Source organism: Podarcis tiliguerta, assembly GCF_965153285.1.
Source record: "Podarcis tiliguerta genome assembly, chromosome: 2".
NCBI lineage: Eukaryota > Metazoa > Chordata > Lepidosauria > Squamata > Lacertidae > Podarcis > Podarcis tiliguerta.
Genome location: NC_139535.1, coordinates 8306704 through 8325554, shown reverse-complemented (window position 1 = coordinate 8325554; position 18851 = coordinate 8306704). Strand labels below are relative to the sequence as shown.

General features: G+C 48.7%; 2 protein-coding genes across 2 annotated transcripts in view; one reads left to right on the top strand and one right to left on the bottom strand.

Moving 5' to 3' along the window:
- LOC310670126 (uncharacterized protein) overlaps positions 1-18851 on the top strand; it is a 30943-nt gene that overhangs the window by 961 nt on the left and 11131 nt on the right. Inside the window, exons 2-8 of the mRNA XM_083424812.1 lie at positions 1245-1338; positions 4354-4555; positions 6287-6431; positions 7577-7995; positions 9738-9864; positions 11920-12033; positions 13197-13364. Of these exons, the coding sequence (XP_083280938.1) occupies positions 1268-1338; positions 4354-4555; positions 6287-6431; positions 7577-7995; positions 9738-9864; positions 11920-12033; positions 13197-13364 (1246 nt within the window). The 5' untranslated portion in view covers positions 1245-1267. The remainder of the gene's footprint in view (positions 1-1244; positions 1339-4353; positions 4556-6286; positions 6432-7576; positions 7996-9737; positions 9865-11919; positions 12034-13196; positions 13365-18851) is intronic.
- Positions 16519-17908, bottom strand: LOC310670810 (CD82 antigen-like). Its single transcript, XM_083426572.1, has one exon. It carries the CDS (start codon positions 17765-17767, stop codon positions 16856-16858), a length of 912 nt encoding a protein of 303 aa, XP_083282698.1. The 5' UTR covers positions 17768-17908; the 3' UTR covers positions 16519-16855.

The following is an 18851-nucleotide window of genomic DNA, read 5'->3' as shown; positions in this document are numbered from 1 at the left end:
ACAGCCCCATCAGACAGGCCTTTGAAATGTAATACAGTGGTACCTCGGGTTACATACGCTTCAGGTTACATACTCTTCAGGTTACAGACTCCAATAACCCAGAAATAGTGCTTCAGGTTAAGAACTTTGCTTCAGGATGAGAACAGAAATCGTGCTCCGGCAGTGCGGCAGCAGCGGGACGCCCCATTAGCTAAAGTGGTGCTTCAGGTTAAGAACAGTTTCAGGTTAAGTACAGACCTCCAGAATGAATTAAGTACTTAACCCGAGGTACCACTGTACATTCAAATCTTTCATAAATGTGGTGGAAGGGAGGTTAGATGGCCATATATGATTTGGTTGAGATTCCTGCATTGCAACTTTTTGCAGCTGTTGTTAAAGTTGCAAAACAACAAAGCATGGGATGGAGCAATGGAGAAATCTCTGAAACAACAATGGGATATCAGCTCAGGCATGATGGAGAACAGGCAACAACCGAGAGAAAAGATAGACAAAGCATTTTACAAGGACAGGAAGAAATAAAATGGACAGAATAATGGCCACAAACAGGAAGAACAAGGATATAGATTGAGTTCCTCATTTGTAGTTCTATAAATCATTTAATGTGTCACCACGAATAGAAGTTATTAATATTGCAGTTGTTGTAGAAGGGATTATTATTTTGACTGGGATGTAATTGAAAGTAATAAGATTTTGGAACTCACAAATAAAGAAAATCATCAAACCGTCAATTCTAGCACGCAGGAGGCCCGCTAAATTATATAATTTGGTATTTGAACAATTGGTATTAGTAATTGTACTATAATTTGGTATTAGGGTATTATTGGATTGAAATGGAAAATTAATAAAAAATAGGATATAAAAAAGAGATTCCTGCATTGCAGGAGGTTAGACTAGATGACCCTGGGGGGTTGTGTGTGTGTGTGTGAACGCACGCCAAAGTAAAGATGGGTGTCTTTTGCATGTACTGCAAGCTGTACAATGAAGGTACTCAGCGCACATCTGTGGACAGGGAATTCCTTCTGCCATATCTGTGGGGAGCAGCCCTCTGTAGGAGCTGCTACAGAGAAAGCCCTCTTTGGGGCTGCCTCCCCCGCCCAGGAATGAGGGTGGTGAGTCTACTAACACACCCCCCTCTGCTGATCTTAACCCCTGAGAATGTGTGTAAGAGAAGAGGCAGTCTTTCAGATCCCTCTTGTAAACTGTGCTCCATGCTGTTAACCACTCTCTACTGTTATCCCTTACAGTTTTCAGCTACATCTCTGCCATCATGGTGAAATCATGTTGTGCAATAAACTGCAACAACAAATTTTTGCTGGGCAACAATATCTCATTTCACAGGTAAGGTGCCTTTATGATGCCCTTAGGCTTGAACTGAATTTTCTCCATACTTGGTACATTCCCTGCATATAGAAAGCTAGCAAATAATGGAGGGTGTGCAGTGAGTGATGTGGCAGCTCCGCTGGTCTGATCTGGCAGGGCCCTCCTAACAATTTTCATGTTACCATATCAAAGAGGATAGTTTGTAATTATGGCTTCCTCCTGATGTACTAAGCAAGGAATCTTTAAATACATATACAGTGGTGCCCCGCAAGACGAATGCCTCGCAAGACGGAAAACCCGCAAGACGAAAGGGTTTTCCGTTTTGGAGGTGCTTCGCAAAACGAATTTGCTATGGGCTTGCTTCGCAAGACGAAAATGTCTTGCGATTCCTGGGGTTCCCCCCCTCCCTTTTTCCCAAGTCCCTAAGCCGCTTAACAGCTGTTCGCTAAGCAGCTTAACAGCTGATCTAAGCCGCTTATCAGCTGATCTAAACCGCTAATAGCCTTTTAGCAGCTAATCCGCTAATCCCTTAAGCCTTTAATAGCCTTTTAGCAGCTAATCTGCTAATCCCTTAAGCCTTTAATAGCCGCTAATAGCCGCTAAACGGCTAATAGCACTAATCCACTAATGGGCTTGCTTCGCAAGACGAAAAAAACCGCAAGACGAAGAGACTCGCGGAACGGATTCTTTTCGTCTTGCGAGGCACCACTGTATATATTATTAACTAAAGCAGGAAACGTTCTATCATGTGAGCATTGAAATTATGTGAGCACCCCACCTGCGGTCTGAAATGGTACTGTCTGCATACAGCTTTGACTGCAAGCTCATTTTTCCCCATCGCTGAGCTGTCATCTCCACTCTGTGGTACCCCTCCACCGGCCCTGGTGATGCTTTGCTGCTCATCAATTGCACTTCGGGAGAGAGCAAGGGCATAGGGAGAGTGCTGGGGACCACCTTCAGAGACTTGGCGGGCTGGATTAAGCCCACAAACTGGTAGCTCCCCATCCCCAAACTATATCTGTAATCAACACGCTGATGCTGGGGTTGCGCGGAGAGGTATCCTTTCTTAGAAGCCAGCCAGTGTTCCTGCTTCCTTGCTCCTCTGTCCCCCTCCATCAAAATCTGTGGCCCCATCTGCACTATAACTTTAAAGCAGTATCATACCTAGGACCCACGTACCTACGGGACCGCCTCTCCTGGTATGCCCCTCGGAGGACCTTGAGGCCCACAAATGACAGCACTTTGGAGATCCCAAGTCGCAAGGTGGTTAGATTGGTCTCAACTAGGGCCAGGGCCTTTTCAGTACTGGCCCCGACTTGGTGGAACGCTCTGCCACAAGAGACTAGGGCCCTGCGGGACTTGACATCTTTCTTCAGGGCCTGCAAGACAGAGCTGTTCCGCCTGGCCTTTGGTTTGGACTCAGTCTGTCCCTTATGTTTTGCTCCCCTTATGGTTTTGATCTGTGGGCTACTTTTAAAATGAGGCTGCATTTTAAATTGTATTTTTAACCTGTATTTTAAATTGGTTCCCCCCACCATTATGTTTTTATTGTAATTTTACTGGTGTTAGCAGCCCTGAGCCCGGCTCTGGCCGGGGAGGGCGGGGTATAAATAAATTTATTATTATTATTATTATTATTATTATTATTATTATTATTATACCACTCTAAATAGTCTGTTGGAGTACTTGGGCATGATCAGGAAACAGCTCCAAATGTGAGAGGCCTGAGCAAGTTCCCTTTGCACCAGAAAAGGGAAAAATAGACAGCAAACTTAGTCAGCGGCTTCATTTACTGGCAGGCTTGAGCATACACAGTTAACATGTTTGCAGAGTCTCCTGCTAGAGCACTAGCAGGGTTACTCCCTTAGGTGCAGAAGTGCCACCTGGACTGCACAGCAAAACACTCAGCAAAGTACAGATCCAGGTTGCAGGTTCATATGTAGCTCCAAGCACAGCTCATAGCCCAGCAGCAGCGAGCAGGTAGGTGTCATACAGCAGAGATATGGTGCAGCAGATAGAATTTGTTGGTCTGGTTCCTCTTATATAGGCAGGACAATCACATTCTGGCCAGTTGCTGATTCAGCAGTTGCCATTCACATTTGGCCAGGTATAAGCAATCAGCAGTCTTGCACTTAAAACCAGCTGCAAGCAATCAGCACTCATATTTTTCCTGGGCAAGAGTAAACCTCCTTCAACACAGTCATGCTTTCCCCAAAGAATTCTGGGAGCTGCAGTTTGTGAAGGGTGCAGAGAGTTCGTAGGAGAACCCCCTATGCTCCTCACAGAACTATAATTTCCAGAGTTCCCTGGGGAGAGGGATTGGCTGTCAAACCCCTCTGGAGATTGTAGCCCTGTGAGGGAGAATGTGCTAAACTAGATGGACCAAGGGTCTGACTAAAGGTTAGGCAGTACTTGCCGGGATAGCTCAGTTGGTTAGAGTGTGGTGCTAATAACACCAAGGTTGCGGGTTCAATCCCCGTGTGGGCCAGTTGCATATTGCTGCATGGCAGGGGGTTGGTCTAGAATATGATCATGCGGTCGCTTCCATCTCTCTGATTCTATCTCTCTATCTATCTAATTATAGCCGTGTGTGCTTGTTTCATAGTTATGAGCACAATTTCTGGGTATGTGTGAGGAGAGGAGTTTGGGACTTTAATCCATTTGTGCTTTGTGCCTCTGCTGCCTATGAACACATTGTATGAAATGGAACATGAATGCAGTATTTAATTGCCATATATATATATATATATACACACACACACACAGAGTGGACGCTCGGGTTGCGAACGTGATCGTTGCGGGATGTGTATTCGTAACCCACAGTGTTCGCAGCCTGCATCTGCGCATGCGCGGGTTGCGATTCGGCGCTTATGCGCAAAGCTTGATTTAGCGCTTCTGCGCATGCGCGGCCGCTGAAACCCAGAAGTAACCCGTTCTGGTACTTCCTGGTTTCGGCGGTCCGTAACCCCAAAAAAACACAACCTGAAGTGGCTGTAACCCGGGGTATGACTGTATATCACATACTTGTCATAGGTTTCCTCTGGGGAAAAAAGATCTGTTGAAAAAGTGGGTTTGGAACATCCGCCGCAAGAACTTCACTCCCACGCGGCACCATGTGATCTGCTCGGAACATTTTTGCGAGACGGACTACCTTGAAAACGTAGCTTCTGGGAGGCGGTACTTAAAGCCTGAAGCGATTCCGACAATGTTTAACATACCCGAGCTGCTAAAGAAGGTAAATCTCACTGTCCTCCCATCAATCTCGCGGACAGACGCCTTTGCTATACAGTACGATTGTGCCTTACGTGGGGGTCTGGCTCAGAGTGTTCTACGTACAGTGGTGCCTCGCAAGACGAAATTAATTCGTTCTGCAAGTTTTTTCGTAGAGCGAGTTTTTTTGTCTTGCGAAGCACCACGGCGGGGAGGGGTGTGGAGAAGCAGGGCAGCTGCCGCAGCCGGTCCTTGGACTCACCCGCGCCTTGTGGATACCGTGCGACGCGGCTGCTGGAGGGCGGCGGGGCTCAGGAGCGCGACTCCGGCTGCAACGCCGGCACCTGGCGGCAACAGCTTCTGAGGGGAGCGCGCGAGGGCGGTGGGCAGCGGCGCGAGGCAGCCGGAAGGTCGGAAGGTCAGCTGGAAGGTGGGAGGGAGCCGGAGGAGCCGTCAGCAGGAAGGTGGGAGGGAGCCGGAGGAGCGAGGAAGCGAGCGTGCGTGCGTCCAGTGACCGTCTCCATGACAGGAGAGGCAGGGCCGTTTCGTCTAGCGAAGCAAGCCCTTAGAAAAATCCGTCTTGCGAAGCACCTCAGAAAACGAAAAACCTTTTCGTCTAGCGGGTTTTTCGTCTTCCGAGGCATTCGTCTTGCGGGGTACCACTGTATATGCAGAAATTTGTGTACTCGAACCTTTGGAGTCGTCCCTTCACAAGTATACCGGTTTCCCTGTGGCTGGCTTGCTGAAAGGGCCTCACTGCCCCAAGGAACTCAGAGCCTCTCAAAATAGCATATTTTGCTTTTTGTTGCACCTGGAGTCGCTGGCAAGAGAAGCCTCACCACGCAGGAACCCTTTCCTCCTTAGAGAGAAGAATATTTGCCTCTTTGTCTTCCTTGGGGAGCAAGGCGCTCTCTGCGCTCTGACTCCAGATGCACTGGGATGCTCTTGTGAAATCTCATGGGAGCACCTTAGACCCAGTGCGTAGAGAGGGCCTTTATGACTTCCATAGCTGGAGGTGGTATGCCTCTGAATACCACTTGCTGGGAATCACAATTAGGGAGTGTGCTGGTGTGCTTGAGTGCATGCTCTAGTTATCTCCCACTTGGTTATCTTCCACTTGGATTACTGCTTTGCGCTCTACGTGGGGCTACCTTTGAAGGTGACCTGGAAACTACAATAAATCCAGAATGCGGCAGCTAGACTGGTGACTGGGGGCGGCCGCCAAGACCACATCACACTGGTCTGGAAAGACCTACATTGGCTCCCAGTACGTTTCCAAGCACAATTCAGAGTGTTGATGCTGACCTTTAAAGCCCTAAACAGCCTCAACCCAGTGTACCTGAAGGAGCCTCTCCACCCCCATCGTTAAGCCCAGACACTCAGGTCCAGCTCCGAGGGCCTTCTGGTGGTTCCCTCCCTGCGAGACGTGAGGTTACAGGGAACCAGGCAGAGGGCTTTCTTGGTAATGGCGCCCACCCTGTGGAACGCCCTCCCAGCAGATGTCAAGGAAATAAACAACTATTTGACTTTTAGAAGACACCTGAAGGCAGTCCTGTTCAGGGAAGTTTTTAATGTTTGATGCTTTATCTTGTTTTTTATATTCTGTTGGGAGCCGCCCAGTGTGGCTGGGGAAACCCAGCCAGATGGACAGGGTATAAATTATTATTATTATTATTATTATTATTATTATTATTATTATTATTACAATCCCATAGGCCAATGCTAGGCCACTGTTCAAAGTTTCATTTTCACACAGGGCGGTAAAAAGAGGCGGCCCCACGTCCGCCGTGATCCTCCGCCAAGCCGTCAGTTGAAAGCCAAGGAGATCGAAGCAGAAGTGCCTTCCCCTGGGAGCGATGTTGTGGGGCTGGAGCACTCGTACTCTCTCCCAGCCAGTCCAGGTAGGTCAGCAACTAAACTTCACAAAAGGCGCTGCTGGAATACAGCTTTCTGTAAAAAGAGACCGAGCATATGAGTCTGTGGAATGCTCTCCCCAGGGAGGTTCGGCTGGTGCCTTTATTATATATCTTTAGGCACCTGGCAAAAATGTTCCTCTTTAGCCAGGCCTTTGGCTGACGCCCTTTTAAAATGTGTTTGGGGTGTGTGTGTTATTGGATTATGTATTTTGTGGTTTTACCTTGTGGTTTTATTTTGTGAACCACCCTGAGACCTGCAGATAAATTGTGGGAATGTTAAGGATAACAGGAGAGGATACAGTGATTAAATATTATCACTCACGCTAGTGAGTCATGTAGCAGAGCAGATTCCCCTCAATTCAGTAGGAAGCAAGTTTGCAGATTCATTTGAATCCCTTTAGTTAAGCAATCCAATCTGGCTTGCCCAGATGGATTATTCCTGGTGTCCCCTTTTAAAAGAATAATGACACAAGAGTCTTTCCTTAACAGTAACTAGAACTTTACTCGCATTCAGTTCACAGTATGATTCCTGAAGGCAGGCTTTAGCTAGTAGTTACATAACAAAGTGTGAGTTCATCCCATATGGGGATTGAGCCCATGTGCTGCTGGCCGAGAGCCAGCAGACAGCAAAATACATTAAGAGAACAGCATTAAGAGAAGAAAATGGCTGCTGGAGTAACACCCCCCCCGCCTGTGTTCACTCTAGGAAAACAATTAATGTTGTATTTGACTGCCCCAATGGATTGTTTAGTCGTTTAGTCATGTCCGACTCTTCGTGACCCCCTGGACCAGAGCACGCCAGGCACTCCTGTCTTCCACTGCCTCCCGCAGTTTGGTCAAACTCATGCTGGTAGCTTCGAGAACACTGTCCCACCATCTCGTCCTCTGTCGTCCCCTTCTCCTTCTTTCCCAGCATCAGGGTCTTTTCCAGGGATTCTTCTCTTCTCATGAGGGGGCCAAAGTATTGGAGCCTCAGCTTCACGATCTGTCCTTCCAGTGAGCACTCAGGGCTGATAAATAAAAATATTTTAGTATTGGTCAACATAATTTATAGTTTGCTATTGAGCCAAGTGAATTGACCATCTAATGCCCCATCCTGGTATTCACCTCTTGCCCTTAAAAACTATTAGCCCGGGATCTTCGCTTGGCATCTGTGCGGGAGCATGGCCTGACTGACCCCACGGCAGGAAAAAGCCCTCGCTTCCTCCAGCCCAGGCCTTGGAGGGAATGCAGGGAGAGGACATGGCAGAACATCTCAGAGGAGCCTGCCGACAACTCGGACGCCCATCGCCAACGTTTCCGCCAGTTCCGCTACGAGGAAGTCCAAGGGCCCCGAGAGCTTTGCGACCGGCTGTGGGACCTTTGCCACCAGTGGCTGAAGCCCGGGAAGCACACCAAACTGCAGATGCTGGAGCTGGTCATCCTGGAGCAGTTCCTGGCCAGTCTTCCCTGGGAGATGCAGGACTACGTCAGGGAAGAGCAACCAGCAAACTGCGATAGTGCCGTGACCCTTGCCGAGGATTTCCTGAAGAGAGGGCAAGGGGAAGAGGTGAGTTCATTTCCCCTGTGGCAGATCCAGGCCTCTGAGGCTGGTTGCACAAGCTAAAAGTATAGAGTTCCAACAAGAGTAAAGGTAAAGGGACCCCTGACCGTTAGGTCCAGTCGTGGCCGACTCTGGGGTTGCGGCGCTCATCTCGCTTTATTGGCTGAGGGAGCCGGCGTACAGCTTCCGGGTCATGTGGCCAGCATGACTAAGCCGCTTCTGCCGAACCAGAGCAGCACACAGAAACGCCGTTTACCTTCCCGCCAGAGTGGTACCTATTTATCTACTTGCACTTTGATGTGCTTTCGAACTGCTAGGTGGGTAGGAGCAGGGACCAAACAACAGGAGCTCGCCCCATCGTGGGGATTCGAACCGCTGACCTTCTGATCGGCAAGTCCTAGGCTCTGTGGTTTAACCCACAGCGCCACCTGCATCCCCTTCCAACAAGAGTAGCCATCTCAAAGGGAAAGAAGCTGAGTATTGAGCATAGACTCAGGCAGAGCTGCAACAGGGAACCTCTTGTGTTGGTGATATGTGTACTGGTGTACTGGGTTATTCCTTCAGAGACGCCGAGTACAGTTGGTTTAAACTGGTTCTGTTTTTTCTTTCAGTCAAGGTCATGCTGTCTATAATAAGGGACCAGAAGAAGCCTGGGTTTCTGCTTTCTCTACCTCTATCTTTTCCGTCTGGTGTGATGTTCTGTATGCTTAGTGTTAAGATTTAGTCTTATTATAAGTCATCGTCAGTTTTAAGTAAACTCTGCTGCAACTGGATTTCTTAGGGACAGTGCCAATCCTGAATATATTGGATTTCTGACCGTTATGCTCATTTGCCTTCAGTAGCAGTAAAGCTCTGCTAAAAGGTAAAGGTACCCCTGCCCGTACTTGCCAGTCGTGTCCGACTCTAGGGTTGTGCGCCCATCTCGCTTAAGAGGCCGGGGGCCAGTGCTGTCCGGAGACACTTCCGGGTCACGTGGCCAGCGTGACGAAGCTGCTCTGGCGAGCCGGCACCAGCACAGCACACGGAAACGCCATTTACCTTCCCGCTATAAAGCGGTACCTATTTATCTACTTGCACTTAGGGGTGCTTTTGAACTGCTAGGTGGGCAGGAGCTGGGACCGAAAGATGGGAGCTCACCCTGCCGCGGGGATTCGAACCGCCGACCATACGATCAGCAGGTCCTAAGCACTGAGGTTTTACCCACAGCGCCACCCGCGTCCCTAAAGCTCTGCTACTGCTGGTCTATTTGGGGGGATCCTGCAACGTGTTTAACTGCTAACTATGCATTGGAATCCACTCTGGATCAATACTGAGTAGACTTTCAACGACAAATTCCTAAAGCACAAGCCTCAGATGACTGCTTAGATCAGCCTTTCTCAAGCTGTGGGTCCCCAGATGTTGTTGAACTACAACTCCCATCACCCCTAGCTAGCAAGGCCAGAGCTCAAGGATGATGCGAGTTGTAGTCCAACAACGTCTGGGGACCCACAGGTTGAGAACCGCTGGCCTAGATTTCCACCCAGGCTTCTCATTGCAGCAACAGGCTGGCCGTTGTGGGAACAGGATGTAGGGCTTGGTGGGCCCTGGGCCTGATCCAGCAGCCAGGCTTTTATTGCGTTCTTAACCCTGCCACATTGACGGCCGCTGCCTCGCCAGCAGACATAGTGCCACACAGACCTGAAGGGACAGAGCCTATCCCTTTCTGGGCTACGCTGCCTTCTCTCCCTCAAGCATTTCCCTGTTTTTAGGTGCGGAGGCCGCTGGCCGAGATGGCGGCCAATCTCCCTGAGTCCGAGAAGGCTCCCTCGGAGGTGCGGCGTTCCCTGCGGGTCCGGAGGCCCACCAGGAAGGGAGATGACAGTTGTGCTTTGCTGGGTAACAATTCTTTGTGCTTCCCTTATGGCGGGTGAAGGGGAAAATCCAGCCCTCCAGGTGTTGCTGGACTCCCATCATAATATAATAATAATTAATAATTAATTAATTAATTAATTAATTAATAATTAATAATTTATACCCCGCCCATCTGGCTGGGTTTCCCCAGCCACTCTGGGCGGCTTCCAAAAGAATATTAAAATACTGTGATACATCAAGCATTAAAAGCTTCCCTAAACAGGGCTGCCTTCAGATGTCTTCTAAAAGTCTGATAGTTGTTGTTCTCTTTGACATCTGGTGGGAGGGCGTTCCACAGGGAGGGTGCCACTACCGAGAAGGCCCTCTGCCTGGTTCCCTGTAACTTGGCTTCTCGCAGTGAGGGAACCGCCAGAAGGCCCTCGATGCTGGACCTCAGTGTCCAGGCTGAATGATGGAGGTGGAGACGCTCCTTCAGGTATACTGGACCGAGGCCATTTAGGGCTTTAAAGGTCAGCACCAACACTTTGAATTGTGCTCGGAAACGTACTGGGAGCCAATGTAGGTCTTTCAAGACCGGTGTTATATGGTCTCGACGGCCGCTCCCAGTCACCAGTCTGGCTGCTGCATTCTGGATTAGTTGTAGTTTCCGGGTCACCTTCAAAGGTAGCCCCACGTAGAGCGCATTGCAGTAGTCCAAGCGGGTGATAACCAGAGCATGCACCACTCTGGCCAGACAGTCCGTGGGCAGATAGGGTCTTAGCCTGTGTACCAGGTGGAGCTGGTACACAGCTGCCCTGGACACGGATTTAACCTGTGCCTCCATGGACAACTGCGAGTCCAAAACGATGCCCAGGCTGTGCACCTGGTCCTTCAGGGGCACAGTTACCCCATTCAGGACCAGGGAATCCTCCACACCTGCCCGCCTCCTGTCCCCCAGAAACAGTACTTCTGTCTTGTCAGGATTCAGTTTCAATCTGTTAGCCGCCATCCATCCTCCAACTGCCTCCAGACACTCACACAGGACCGTCACTGCCTTCACTGGTTCTGATTTGAAAGAGAGGTAGAGCTGGGTATCATCCGCATACTGATGAACACCCAGCCCAAACCATCATACATTGACATTGCTTGCAAAGGCTGATGGGAGTTGTAGTTCTGCAGGGCCAAAGGTTCCCCCCTCCTGTTCCTATGACATGTCTTTTCTCTCGCCTCCTCTTCCCCTCCTCTGTTGCCTGCCTGACATTTTGAGGGCTGCTGTCACAAGATTCTAGTCCTGTGTGAGGGGCAATTCTTATCCCCAGCCTGTCACAAAAAGGCTTCTCTGTTTGTTTAGAAGTAGGAGGACTGGGCTATTACTTTATCTGTAAAGGGAGCGGTCATAGCACAGTGGTAGAGCATGCAGGAAATCCTAGTTTCAACCTCCCCAACAGTGTCTCCAGGTACGGCTGGGAGAGACTCCAGTCTGTAATTCTGGGCAGCTGCTGCCAGTCAGTGTGGACACCTCTAAACTAGATGTGCTAGTGGACTCCTAACTAAAACAGTGCAGACAAAATCTAAAATGGAGGTGTTTTTAAGACATCATATGGAAGCGAACCAGTTCTATTTTTCTAAAAAAGAGGTGCCACAACTCACTATGAACACCTCCCTTGTTCTCTTACACAGTTGAACCTCGGTTTTTGAGCGTCTCGGAAGCCGAATGATTCGGAACCTGAACACCGAGAATTGCTTCCGTTTTCTAACGCGCCTCAGAAGTCAAACAGCTTCCGCTGTGTGTTTTTCTATTTTTTTAATTGGATTTTGCTGACTGCCCATTGATCCTCGGTTTTCGAACGTTTTGGGAGTTGAACAGCCTTCCAGAACAGATTATGTTCAAAAACCGATGTTCCACTGTGACGCCAATGGCGGCCACCTGAGAGGCGCCAGAACTGAGTTCCGGAAAGTTCCGGCTGAAAAATAAAAAGCAAACCATATGTGGCACCCTTTGCCCATTGGTTTTTAGGTGATTTCTTGAGAGAGAGAGAGTTTTCTTTAATTCTTCCTTAGAATTCATTTCCCCTGTCTCTGTCTGTCTTGATCCTCCAGAAGATGAGCCTGCGAGCGACAACAACCAGGCAGAGATCATTCAAGCCGAAGTCCCTGCGTCTGAAGAAGTAGTTTCTCAGGAGGAAGTTTCCTCCGTGACTGAGGTTGCTGAAAGTGGGTACTCATTAAATATGGCGTTTGTTTAATAGAAGCAATCTTTCTCGAGAACGGATCTGGAGCCGCTGTTTGTCCTACTGCCCTGAGTAAGGGTAGCGGCGCTTAGATCTGGGCCTTGTCTCTAGGCCTGAGCCGGCCAGGGTTTCGAAGGGATTAAGAATGTAAGACCAGCACTCATATTTTACCTCATGGAAGGAAAGAAGGGAGTAACCAAGAGAGGAATTCTCAGAGGTGCGCTGAGCGCGATTTATTTGACCTTTTTCTTATTTATTTATATTCCCCCGCCCCAGTTATTTTATTTTATTTTGACAAAGTAATAATCTTAAATAAATAAGAATAAAAATGTGCATTCCATTGGAACTATCCAACCTCCCAAATTTTCAGCACCTCCTGTGACGGTTTGACCCCTTTCCGTTTTAACGGTACAAATTCTAAAAACACCCTCCGTATCGCCTCAAAATCATTTCTCCTGCATATTCCCCCTCTTACCTTAATGGCACATGTTGATTTATCGTTAATAGCTATATCCCACACCTCTTTAAACCATTCTTCCATTTTATATTCTGCTTGCCCCTTCCACTTCCTAGCGATCATAATTCATGCAGCTGTCAATAAATTTCTGAGCAAGCCCTTCATGGTCTGCGAACCTTCCACCCCATTGTAAATTGATAATGATGCTACCTCTGGACTTTTGGTCAGCTTTAACCCAGTGATTTCTGTTTTCTCCTTAAACACCCTTTGGCAGAAAAATTGTACTTATTTACACCCCCACCACATGTGAACAGAATTCCCTGTTTCCTGGCATTCCCTCCAACATAACACGGAATATTCCTTGTTTCTTTGATTTAATCTGACTATATCAGATTAAATCAGGTCAGACCTTTGCTTATTTATTAGTTTTATTTTAAATATATTTAGGTTCATTTTCTTTCTTTTTAGTGTTTGATGTTTTGTCGTGTTTTTAATATTCTGTTGGGAGCCACCCAAAGTGGCTGGGTGTAGGTTGATTTTCTGAGCAGATACCCATTCCAGAGCCTCTTACAATCACAAAGCAACTTCAACGTTACTCAGAAATTGTGTATATTTGGCTGCATCCCTTGTACCCCCATTTTTCCAGAGCAGTTTTCAGGCTCCATTTTCCCCCACTCTCATCCTTATAGTTGTGCCGGTGAGCGATGGTTGGCAGAGCGACGATGACGGGGAGCAGTGTGGGGCACCGTGCGAAGGAAGCGAGGGCACAGAGATGGAGGAGAACTCCAGGGGTCCGGGAAGAACAAAGAGGCGACAGGGATCTGAGGCACCTGAGAAGGGGAAGAAGAAACTGGCAGGTAGTCTCTTGTTTCTATTCACTTAGTTATTTTTGCTACCCCGCTCTTCATCCTGAGGACCCAGGGTAAATCGCAACCATGTAAAACACAGCGTTAAAAGCAAAAGTTTAAAACAAATCACAACTGCAGTCATAAGGGAGATGCTGGAAATATTGACCTCGGGTGTCAAAGGCCAGGCTGAAGAGAAACACCTTAAGCTATCGAGATTTGAGCCCCAAAGTCCCAGGGGCATCTCCCACTTTCAATGATTAATTGGCAGAGTAGCAGACCTCTTGCAGCAGGATACATCCCCCGCCCCCCAAAAAAAACTGGACGCAGAAGAGTCATTTTGTAATAGTTTACCAAGGCATAGATCTTGTGGTTATTTGTCAAAGCCTTGACAAGGTACCTTGGTTCCTGAAGGGCTTGGCTCCCGAACCAATGAGCTCCCAAACGCTGCAAACCCAGAAGTAAGTGTTCCGGTTTGCGAACATTTTTCAGAAGCCGGACATCCGACGCGGCTTCCATTTGAGTGCAGGAAGCTCCTGCTGCCAGTCGGAAGCCACGCCTTGGTTTTTGAACGGTTTCGGGAGTCGAACAGACTCGCGGAACGGATGAAGTTCGACAACCCAGGTACCACTGTACAACTTGAGCAAAAATCAGTTCCGCTTATAAAAACCAGCACCACACAAGACTATGCGGAGATTGAGAAAGTAAGATCCAGACAGGGAGAGAATCAAAAGTCAAATGAAGCTGCTCACTAGGTAGTTGAGATATGTTCCCAGTGACCTGCCTGCTTCCTAGCAGAAACGAGAAGCGCTGAGCAGTTAGAATTTGTTCAGCATGTTCCAGCTTCTGCACATACATAAAACTTTAACCCTCAACTTAAGCATAGGATGAAAGCTGTATAATGAAGGTGCCAAATGCGCCTTGGCGAGGAGGGAGTTCCGCAGCTTAGGGGCTACCACAGAGAAGGCCCTGCCCCAGGCCACGCTCACATGCACCCTGAGCTTCCGAAGATGGTGGATCTAGCAAGAGAACTGACCCCCTTTGCTAATCTTATCACCTGAATGGGTTTGTAGGGAAGGAGATGGTAGTTTGGGGGATATTATTAATATTATTATTAATTGAATTTATATACTGCCCTATACCCGGCTGTCTCAGGGCGTTTCACAGAATAAAATCAAGATATAAAACCACAAAATACACAATAAAAATAAAAACAGCAACCCAATAGCCCCCCCCCAAAAAACACATTTTAAAAGGGCATAGGATGTAAATCAGATCAACCAAAGACCTCTTTAAAAAGGAACATTTTTGCCTGGCGCCTAAAGGTGTATAATGAAGGCACCTGGCGAGCTTCCCTGGGGAGAGCATTCCACAGATGGGGAGCCACTGCAGAGAAGGCCACGTTCTCATGTTGCCACCCTCCGGACCTCTCCAGGAGGAGGCACACGAAGGCAGGCCTAAGTCACGCAGGGATTTAAGTGCTTAGCACAGGCATAGGCAAACTCCGGCCCTCCAGATGTTAGGGACTACAATTCCCATCATCCCTAGCTAACAGGACCAGTGGTCAAGGATGATGGGAATTGTAATCCCAAACAACTGGAGGGCCGGAGTTTGCCTGTGCCTGGCTTAGCAGATGTGGCGGGAACATTTATTGCAGCCACCCCTAAGTTTGGTGTTGCTGTCGGACTGCAACTCTCATTCATTCCTGCTGATTGGCCAAGCAGGCTGGGGAAGATGGGAGTTGTAGTCTGGCTACGGTGGGTGGAATTGTGAGTCCCTGGAGCCCTTTCTCCTTTGGGCGAGTTCAGAAATGCCTTCTGCCTTCTTCCGTTTTCGCCTTTGGAGGAAATCTCTACAGACTCAGAGCAAAAGGGAAACATTAGTTCTGTCATAACACACTGTTTCTGAAAGGCCCATAAGCCCGCATTAATGCAGGAAGAGAAACATGGGCGACCACAGGGATTTTTTTCAGGGACAGCGTGGGAATGAGAGGAGGAAGCTGGTTCCCCACAAACAAAATGAAAAGATTGCTGCCTGTACGTTTTGCCTCGTGTCTTAGGTTCTGCAAATACTAAAAAGGTTCTTTCAAAAATGGGGCCGTGCCTCAGTGGTATACCCCTTGCTTTGAACATGAGAAGAGGCTGCTGGATCCAGCCAGGGGCCCATCTAGAAGAGAAGAAGAAGAGTTTGGATTTGATATCCCGCTTTATCACTCCCCTTCAAAGCGGCTAACAATCTCCTTTCCCTTCCTCCCCCACAACAAACACTCTGTGAGGTGAGTGGGGCTGAGAGACTTCAGAGAAGTGTGACTGGCCCAAGGTCACCCAGCAGCTGCATGTGGAGGAGCGGAGACGCGAACCCGGTTCCCCAGATTAGGAGACTACCGCTCTTAACCACTACACCACACTGGCTCTCAATCTAGTCCAGCATCCTGTTCTCACAGCGGCCGACCAGATGCCTGTGGGAAATTCGCAAGCAGGATTCGAAAGCAAGAGCACTCCCCACTCGTGTGGTTTCCAGCAGCTGGTATTCAGATGTGTTATTGCCCCTGACTGTGGAGGCAGACCAGAGCCATCATGGCTCGTAGCCCTTGATAGTTGTATCCTCCATGAAGTGATTGGATCCTCTTTTATGAACAAGTTGAAAAGCACAGTTACAATTTTTTTTTGGGGGGGGGGGTGGATCCCACTTTCTACATCTCTCAGCAAACTGCTGCTTTCTGCTTCCTTCTACTTCAGCAATTCCTGATCCACAAGAGGGCCCCTCCTCTTATGCCATGACTGCCAAGCTTTGGCGATGTACCTTGTGGAAAACTCCCATATTCAATCTCGGCCTGCCACCCTCGAGTACTGCTGCCTGCCAGTGTACTGAGCTAGATAGATCAATAATATAAAGACAGTTTCCTATGTTTCTGTGTTCATATGGGGGGGCGGCAGGGGGCATCACCCCCCCTCCCCAATGTCCGTCCGTCCGTGAAGAGGACAAACGTTGCAGCAAGGACTCGAAATGAAAATCAAATTTCCCAAGCTGTGCACATCTTGTCTGCAAAGGGCCACAGGTGAAATTGTTTGCTTGCGCCTGTGCCTAGCATTAGTCTGACTGGTGTCCGAAAGACTGAGCACTAAGCAAAAATAAGTATTTTACTTTTTTAATCTTTTTACCGAAGTAGTGAAATATTGCAAACATTTGCAGCAAACAGGTTCAGTAGATCTGAGGAAGCGAAGGCAAGGGAGGCGAATTAGAGTAAGGGTTCTCTTGTTTGACAGTGAAAAGGAGAGAGATAGCACTCCCAGTGGTCAAAAGTCTCCCAAATTACCCCTAATTGGGTAGGGCACAAGGTTTATGTACACATAGCCATGGTAAGAGAGTGCTGCAGAGGAGGCGCATTCAGAGACTTGTCCAGACAGGCCCAGAAGTGGACTAAAAATAAAATATGGAAGAGATTTGCCCGAGGCTGTGTCGGCATCAAAAGTGGCCTTTGCCCCTTGGCCAGTGAATTCTCCTCAGAGTGCTTTGCTCTTCCAGAGGCAAACGGACAGCACCATTCCCAACACCTCGGTGAGAGAGACGGCTGCGCAGACGCCGATGATGACTTCGTTGTTCTCTTGAAACCATTTACGGGCGGAGACCACGCAGCCCGTCTTCCTCACCGGCCAGCTGTCAAAGGCGCCGGACGGAGCGGCCAGAGGGCAGAAGCCTATCGCTTCCTCCGAGCTGGTGGCGTTGACGCCGCAAGAGCAAGGGTAGAATCTGTAATTTCTGTCCTGGAGGAAGAGGTTCACCTTCCAGTTTTCCGGCCCGATCCATCCGCAGCAAGACATCCTGGATTGGAAATAGTCCCAGGCCAGCATGGCGGACCTGTTGGTTTCGTGCCTCAGGTCGTAGTACCGGATGAGGTGGAGGACAAAGGTGGGCGTTTTTTCCTTCATGGCCTTCGCGCGGTGGTAGATGAGCAAGAGGGTGGTGGCCTGGGCCGCCAGGAGCAGGAGTAGGCCGAAGAAGTACAGCCCCAAGAAACAGCGGCTCCCGCCGAAGGCCCCCACGCAGCCCAGGAACCCCATCACCATGGTGACGGCCCCGACACCGATCAGGGTGTAAGGCACGATGTTCATGGTGGACGTTGAGATCTGCAGGATGGTGATGAAGTTTCTCTTGTCGAACAAGAGCCATAGTCCGGAGCCCATCAGCATGGCCCCCAGAACAAAGAAGAGGTGGTTGAAGAAGAAGAGGCTGTAAGCAGTGGCTTTCTGACAGATGGGCTTCATCTTCTCACAGACGCAGCTGCCTTCTGTTTCGGAACTCAGAACCTCCAGGACAGACACACAAACACACAGTTGAACAGCTGTATGGGCTTGGATGAGCCACAGAACAAAGCGCCTGAGAGCACCTGGGTTCACAGCTTTTTTTATTATCATCTAGTCGCCTTTGAGTTCTGCACCCCAACCCCTCTTGTTTTTTAACATCTGCCACTTCATTTATACGGTCTTTTCCCCTTCTCCCCCTCCCCTTTCTGGAAGTGGAGCACTCAGAAGTGGCCTTCCTCCCCCTGCCGTCTGACGTGGTACATTCCATTTGATTTCCAGGGGCGCATTGGAAGATGGCCGACAATACCATCTCTCCGGCTCACACAGGGTAATAAAGAGGCTGATATGGGAGTATGCAGCCTCCCTTGTTTACCCCAGGGAATGGGGAAACACTTCCTTGCCTGCGGTTGCCATAAATCACCCCCGAGTTCGAAAGAAGGGGGTGAAGGCACTAGGCACACAGCCCCCGTGGCAGCCGGCTCTCCCAGACGCTGTCTCTGATTGCGCGAACTGGCTGCAGGAGCTTGAATTAAACAATTAGAGAAGAAGCAAATGCACATATTTCAAGTGAAGAACGGGAGTTAAGACTGCTAACTGAAGTGACCTCTGTGAAGTAAGGGAGACGGGTTGGATTTAACAGGAATTCATCATGAAGAAGAACATCAAAGGGCTGGTATGTCGGAACGGGACTGGATGGGGGGGAAACTTTTTTTCTTTTCTTCTATGTGATTACCCAAGAACCCCTCCCCAAAAAGAACCATCGCATAACTGACCTAAACGGGACGATTAAAAACTGTGTGGAAATGAATTATCAACCAAAAGTTGGGCGTATGGAGATCCGGAAAAGAATAAGGGTTTTTGGAATGGCGCAGCAATAAAAAGGGAGTCGCCATGTTGGCAGGTTCTGTCGAAAGACTGATGACTGAGGAGGAGGAAGCTATGGATCTCTTTTTATATGGGATTTCTGGCAGAACCTCTCCTCAGAAGACTGAGAAAGGGAGTGACAGACCTGTGAAGATTAACGAGTAGATGGCAAGAGTGTGTTTATTTATGGAAGTGATGAAAAGCGGCAGCCGTCTGAATATGACCCATGGATGAATGGAAAAACCCACACAGGACTACAATTGGTTTCAACTCGCTTGTGGAGACTATCAGAGGTCAAAAGAAAAAGGAAAAATATATGAAAACAACAAGA

What these genes read in the sequence shown, in the direction of transcription:
- LOC310670810 (XM_083426572.1), bottom strand. Translation starts at nt 17,767, where the DNA reads ATGATAATAAAAAAAGCTGTGAACCCAGGTGCTCTCAGGCGCTTTGTT.